This window comes from Histoplasma capsulatum, genomic scaffold (genome assembly GCF_000149585.1).
Source record: "Histoplasma capsulatum NAm1 scaffold_1 genomic scaffold, whole genome shotgun sequence".
NCBI classification, from domain to species: Eukaryota; Fungi; Ascomycota; class Eurotiomycetes; order Onygenales; family Ajellomycetaceae; genus Histoplasma; species Histoplasma mississippiense.
This window is the reverse complement of record NW_001813982.1, coordinates 1,214,842-1,215,888: the sequence shown is the minus strand read 5'-3', so window position 1 is coordinate 1,215,888 and position 1,047 is coordinate 1,214,842. Positions and strand designations below refer to the sequence as shown.

Genomic DNA, 1,047 nt, shown 5'->3' with positions numbered 1-1,047 from the left:
ACCCAAACAAAACGCCCGAAAGAGAGAACGAAAATAGATGAAATATCAATGTCTCCCCTGCATACCCGCCTCTTCCCTCAATCCGACGGCTGCCTCATCCACGCATCAATCGCCGCACTGAACGCCGCGAACCCAGCACACCCCAACATCGCTGCCTGAGGGCCTGCTTTGGCCCCTAATACCCCCCCCGTAATACACCCGGCCGCGATGCCATTCGCCAGGTCATTCTTCGCACGCAACCCTTCAATGCAGCATTCCGTCCCGCTAAACATGGCGCCAACAAGGGCAAAATTCTTCGCGGAGCTGTACGAGCGGCTGCCCATGTCTTTAAAGCCGCGGCGGAGCTGTTCGCGGACGGGGAGCGATGAGAGCTCACGGCCTTGGGGGGTCAAGGGGGTGTCGTAGGACATCTGTTGGGGTTGAGATGGGGATTTGTGGTTTGGTTAGTGGACGGACAGTTCCTTCTTCTCCTTTAGGGGGTGTATAGGAGAAGGGATTGGATAGATATGCGGTCTTTTGTGGTATGGAGTAAGGTCGGTATAGATAGGGGTGGGTATGACGTACACTGCTCATGAATAAACCAAAAGCACCTCCGAGCGCGAAGCCCATTCCGCCCGCCATGACGGATTTGACGGGACACGATTCCATTGCTGCTTGGATCTATTCATCTCATAACCACTCAGTTAGTAGCGTTCCAGGTTACATCTGCCGTAGAGCAACCAGCCAACACAAGGGCCAAAAGTAAGGTAACCCAGGCGCAAACGGAGGGACACGGTGGTTCGCCACTCACAGTCTTCACCATCGCCGCCTCCTGATCACTCATTCCCGCTGTACTGGCTCCTCCAATTCCCATCCCTGCTGCCACCGATGACGCAGCTGCGGAGGTTCCCCCGCCGAGGTCTGGGAAACTCATCGTGCGTGGCCTATCTGTGTATATGTACCGGGTTCAGACTGAGGTGTCCTCCCACCGTGGCAGGCGTATCGTATATTTTGGTAGCAGCACGCTGGTGGTATCCTTGGGTAAAGAGTTCAGGGCATCAGATAGTG

At 55.5% G+C, this 1,047-nt stretch overlaps 1 protein-coding gene across 1 annotated transcript in view; it reads right to left on the bottom strand.

Annotated features, from left to right (window-relative positions):
• Nucleotides 1–77: 77 nt before the first annotated feature.
• The window catches only part of HCAG_00357 (mitochondrial import inner membrane translocase subunit tim22), a gene marked incomplete at both ends in the record, with an annotated part of 2,451 nt that continues 1,481 nt past the window's right edge, over nucleotides 78–1,047 (bottom strand). The window contains 3 exons of the mRNA XM_001543261.1: nucleotides 78–410; nucleotides 565–660; nucleotides 791–900. Coding sequence (XP_001543311.1) covers nucleotides 78–410; nucleotides 565–660; nucleotides 791–900 — 539 coding nt within the window. The remainder of the gene's footprint in view (nucleotides 411–564; nucleotides 661–790; nucleotides 901–1,047) is intronic.